Source organism: Babylonia areolata, chromosome 9 (genome assembly GCF_041734735.1).
Source record: "Babylonia areolata isolate BAREFJ2019XMU chromosome 9, ASM4173473v1, whole genome shotgun sequence".
Lineage (NCBI taxonomy): Eukaryota > Metazoa > Mollusca > Gastropoda > Neogastropoda > Buccinidae > Babylonia > Babylonia areolata.
Genome location: NC_134884.1, coordinates 27,115,911 through 27,121,833, shown reverse-complemented (window position 1 = coordinate 27,121,833; position 5,923 = coordinate 27,115,911). Strand labels below are relative to the sequence as shown.

At 43.2% G+C, this 5,923-nt stretch overlaps 1 protein-coding gene across 1 annotated transcript; it reads left to right on the top strand.

The window, feature by feature from the left end:
- The first annotated feature begins 611 nt into the window (after window positions 1–611).
- LOC143285606 (uncharacterized) lies at window positions 612–4,125 on the top strand. The gene is made up of 2 exons (XM_076593003.1): window positions 612–626; window positions 3,031–4,125. The coding sequence occupies exons 1-2, from the start codon at window positions 624–626 to the stop codon at window positions 4,123–4,125; spliced, it is 1,098 nt and encodes a 365-aa protein (XP_076449118.1). The 5' UTR covers window positions 612–623.
- The last annotated feature ends 1,798 nt before the right edge of the window (window positions 4,126–5,923 follow it).

Genomic DNA, 5,923 nt, shown 5'->3' with positions numbered 1-5,923 from the left:
AGATAGATGCGGTGTGTTTTAAGCCCTGTTACACGTGCATAAGGCACACGTGTTCTGTACTTTGGAACAAAATGAAAAAGTCTCACTACTGATGATCAATGGCTAACATCATAGAAACTCACAACATTTATATTCACCGTACGTTGAAGCACTCTCTCCGAAATTTATTGCTGTCACAAATAAGCGTTGTCCAACTAAAATAACTATGTCTTAAACGACGGTTAGAAGTCAAGAGATTTATGGACGCGCGCGCAAATACACACACACACACACACACGCACACACACACACACACACACACACACACACACACACACACACACACACACACTCGCACACACACGCACGCACACACTCGTCTATCACACAGTATGAACAGATGCTGAATGAAAACTATTACTTGCACACACACACACACACACACACACACACACACACACACACACACACACACACACACACACACACACACACACACACACACACACACACACGTGGAGAGAGAGAGAGAGAGTGAGAGAGAGAGAGGTCTGCAAAGTAAATTCTATTTAAGGCTTTCACTTTCCTATTCACGGCTGCATTGCTAATATTACTTCGTAAGGATTTCAAACTTCAGTGTTCGCATGGTATAAGATACCTGTGTGCTTTTGTTTCTCTTTCTTCTTTCTCTCGTTTTTTTTCCCCATTGAGCATGATTCCACAAACATCTCATGCATTGTTTGTGCATGGACAAAACGTACATGTTCGAATTCACACAACCATAATTTATTACTACTACTGCTGCTGCTGCTACTGCTCATTGTACTATCAAGATCAATAATAATGAGAAAGATATTAAAACTTTTAGGGGTGATTGTGGTGGTGGTGGTGGTAGTAGTAGTAGTAGTAATGATGATGATAATAATAAGAAGAAGGATTTATACGCTGACTGTGTTCTCTGAGAGAAACAGATTGAGAACCTGATTTTTCTTTGACAAGCTTTGATCTTGCACAACACAGTGTGTGGTGTGGATGGCGATTTTGTTTCTGTAATGACCAACCATTCTATTTGTATTTGTATTTCCTTTTATCACAACAGATTTCTCTGTGTGAAAGTCGGGCTGCTCTCCCCAGGCAGAGCGCATCGCCACACAACAGCGCCACCCATTTTTTTGTATTTTTTCCTGCGTGCAGTTTTATTTGTTTTTCCTCTCGAAGTGGATTTTTCTACAGAATTTTGCCAGGAAGAACCCTTTTGTTGCCGTGGGTTCTTTTACGCGCGATAAGTGCATGCTGCACACGGGACCTCGGTTTATCGTCTCATCAGAATGACTAGCATCCAGACCACCACTCAAGGTCTAGTGGAGGGGGAGAAAATATCGGCGTCTGAGCCGTGATTCGAACCAGCGCCCTCAGATTCTCTCGCTTTCTAAGCGGACGTGTTACCTCTAGGCCATCACTTCACTCCTGTTTTACCAGGAGTGTATATATTGATGCTTTTGATCTCCCAAAACGTCGTGGGTTGCGGTGCGAATGACGTGTCTGTTTCACAAGAAGCTGCTGATCTGTACATCGCCTTCTGTTGGCAGCTTGAATAACTTTTTAACAGCGTGTAGTATGGATGGTTTGTTCCCCACAAATTGTTTTTCTTTTTCTCTCTTTCAGCCTTATTGTATCAGGTACATTCATACATTTATACACACACACACACACACACACACACACATACATATATATATATATATATATATATATATATATATATGTGTGTGTGTGTGTGTGTGTGTGTGTGTGTGTGTGTGTGTGTGTGTGTGTGTGTGTGTGTGTGTGTGTGTGTGTGTGTGTGTGTGTGTGTGTGTGTGTGTGTGTGTGTGTGAACATGAGTGTTACGTAATTATGAAATATAATTATCCATAAAAGAGAGAGTTTGCGAAAATCTTTTCTGCTACCTTAGGTATACTAACCCAATGTCACATTTCATTTCAAAATTCAGTTCTTCAGTGAGGAAAATTATTGTACTTATGTAAAAAGCTGTAAACTGTTACCTGTAAAATGTCTTGAAATCTAGCACCATATGATCATACATTCACAAACACTATCAATAACAGGCCTGAGGATTTTGGCCGTGTGTGATGTACAGAACTACAGCATATGGCACGCTAACGTTGTATATGTGACAGTCTCCTGTATAGGCGATGGCTATTATACACCATCTCTCCCTCTCTCTCTCTGTTTTCTTTTCTCTTTCAGACCTTATGGGGTTGGAGGGAATGAGACTAGGGTAGGGGTGGGGATAGAGAGTTCTCTAGTTTGTCGCTTTGTGGTAGTCTTTTTTTTCCATAAGTTTCTCATGTGATTTTCAGTGAAATTTGTCGTTGATATCTTTCTTGTTAACAGTTCTGTGTTCATGTGTTCTTTGATGTGGCCCTACCTCCCCACCCCCCACATCCCTCTTTTTTTTCCTTTCTTTTATACCCCAGGGCTGGGTGGAAAAAAGCATATGTTTTGCTTATCTCATTACCATGGAAAAATAAAACTTCGTTTCCTCTCTCTCTCTCTCTCTCTGACTGTCTCTGTCTCTGTCTGTCTGTCTATCTGTCTATCTATCTATCTCTCCCACTCCGTCCCTCCTCACACAGTCTGTTATTTCTCACCCCCCCCCTCTCTCTCTCTCTCTCTCTCTGCCCTTTGTCTCTACCCCCACCCCTTCTCTCTCTCTGTCTCTCTTTCTCTCTCTCTCTCTGTCTGTCTGTCTGTCTCTCTCTCTCTCCCTCTCTCTCTCTCTCTCACACACACACTCTCTCTCTGCCTGTCTGTCTCCCACTTTCCATTTCTCCCTTTTTTTCTTCTCTTTTATCCTATCTGTCTCTGTTCCTATGTCTGTCTGTCTGCCTGTCTGTCCCTCTGTGTGACTGTGTCTGTCTGTCTCTGTCTCTCTGTCTATCAGTTTGTCTGTCTGTCTGTCCCTCTCTGTGTGACTGTCTCTATCTATCTATGTTTGTCTGTCTGTCTGTCTGTCTCTCTAATGTATTGACGTTCGTCGCTGTGAAGAGGATGGGAGACTTCACCACAGCAATGACGACAATGTTGGTCTCTGACACATGGCATGACAACACGACAGCAGAAACACCAGACATCACAACTGAACGGTCATGGCGCTCGTTCACAATCCACGTTGTCGGTCATTGTCTGTGGACCTTCCTCCTTCCCGTCATCCTTGTCTTGGGGGTCTTTGGAAACGTCATGACCATCGTCATCATGCGACGAATCAAGTCGGATGACTCCACCATCAACATCTACTTCACTGCCATAGCCGTTATGGACACGGTTTATCTGTGTAACAGCACGCTGGAACATTGGACGTGGCATCAGTTTCGCTTCGGCTTAAGCAGCACACATAGCGTGGTTTGCAAAGTCCTCACCTGGCTGTACACAGGTGGTAGTACAATCAGTTGCTGGTATCTGGTGTGTATGACTGTGCACAGAGCGATATCTGTTGTGTGGCCACACCGTGTCAACTTACTGTGCACACGCCGAACTGTTCTTCTGTTGCTGGCAGGAATCACCGTCTTCTTTGCCGTTCTTTACTCTCATTACTTGATTGGCTTTGAGACAGTGCACTATGCCAGCGACAACAACTACTGGTGTACAGTGAGGTACGACAATGACGCGTACATATTCTTCATTGAAAATGTGTTTACTTACATAGAACTATCATTCTACTGTCTCCTGCCATTCATTTTCTTACTTACGTCGAACATCATTCTGATCTGGAAACTCACTGTGTCAGTGAAGGCAGCCGACAAACACTTAACCCAAGGAGACTCTGACCAAGTGCAGGCTCACAGGAAAGCCGCCAACTCCGTGACCTTGACCGTGGTTGCAGTGTCCGTAGCATTTGTTGTGCTGACTCTGCCAACGTCCATCAATTTCATGCGGAATTACTTTGGCAGATTTCGGAGCGCGCTCACAAGCTATGAGCGCGCCACAGAATTCTTCATTGACGCTGTGACCGGTTTGCTGGGTCATGCGAATCACGCAGTGAATTTCTACCTGTACTGTCTGACCGGGAGGAGGTTTAGGGAGGAGTTCATCAAAGTCCTGTGTTGTGGGAGAAACAGACGCCGGCGTGGTATTCAACAGTAAAGGTCGGAAAGAAATCTGTGAGGGTATAATTATCATTTACAGTAGGTGAGAACAAAGACGTGGCGCAGATATTCAAATCCGTATTGGGCCCAACAAATGACGTATATGAGTGGTACACATTCCATGAAAGAAATCAAGCAGAAGACGTTTATGCAGACACTTTACAGAACCTTGGAATTCAACACCATAAAAGTACAACTTTGATGATACAGAGCGAGTGATTTAGAGACCGCATCGTCATTGGCATCCATGATGACAATGATGGTAAAAACAATTACCTGAAAAGAAAACATCGATACAGGCACAGGGCATCATCTTATTATGCGCAGAAGCAGAACACAGTAGAGAAAAGCCAAATGAAGCAAGTTAGCTTTGAAATAGCTACATTGTTCAACAATTATAAAGCCTCCAAAACTAACCCACAGCTAAAGCTACAAATCACACCCCATTGACTTCAAAAAAGTGTTCTTGAATGACCAATCTGGCAGAAGCACCACCATACAATACTGTATTTGCTGTCCTGCATCATACGCACAGTGCCAAAATGAAATCGGACATTTTGTGTCTTGTGTCTCGGTCATCAGTCCAGGCAGTTCAAGAAGATGGTTCACACATTGGAGAACAAGACAGGATATACGTGGCCTCACTTGTGGTGTGTGTGTGTGTGTGTGTGTGTGTGTGTGTGTGTGTGTGCGTGTGCGTGCGTGCGAGCGTGTGCGTGTGTGCGTGACTGACCAACACTGCAAATGTCTGTATATCTCGGGGCTGGTTGACGTCGGGATATCATAATGAAAGGAAGCGTAGAGTACAACCTTGTCACGTCTCCATAGCAGCATTTTCATCATCTTTGTTCACCTTTCACCATCAATGTTTTTGACATCATAAGCATTCGTCTCTATCGCTTCATGGAAGATTCTCATACAGGTGGAGATTAATGCATTGAGGAACGTTTCCTTCAGACCCACAAAGTTAGTGACAAATCTGATGAAGGAAACGTCTGCAAATTGTGCAACTTTTCAACACTATAATCAAGAAATGATAGTACCGACATGGGATGAGTTGTCATATTTACAGGAGCATGTGTTTGTTTGTATGAAAATAACGGCCGCAAAAAAAATCTCCCACCCACCCCTAACCCCCACCCAAGATTCAATATTCGATATTAAATGTCCTCTCACCTATTTGGGGGTACGGAGTATTACAAACAAAACAACAAATTTAACATTGAAAACAACTAATAACTGACTGTATTCACAACACTCATGTAGCAAATACAACGTAAAATTATCAAATGCACCAAAAACAATCATACTATAAGTATAAAGATATGCACCAGAACTTATACGTTTAAGTTGCTGCAGGGCTGCTGTGTCAGAGCTGGGTCTGTTACAGGAGTGATGAAAGCAGCGGTAAGTGTGCTTAGCGTTCAGAACGCTCCAATGTCTATGGAATTAGCGTAGACTGAGCTAGGACGATTCTCAATGGCAAACAAATTTAGCGCCGCGGCAATGGTCGCTCATGCAATGATACAAACCCAGCCCTGGAAAATCATATTGTTCTCATGTGCAGACGTGTTACACGAGCTTGCGTGTATGTATGTATGTATGTATGTGTATCTGTGTCATCGTAAGTATGTGTGACTTCACGTATGTCTTAATTTAGGTCATGTATGAAGGCGTCCAATAGCGAAAGAAAAACCCATCTTTGTACATTACATCAGAACGAATGTATGGCAATACAGTGTAGAATTATTAACGAGATGGCCTATTGTGACACTATGTCAAAGTTGTAAACCCAG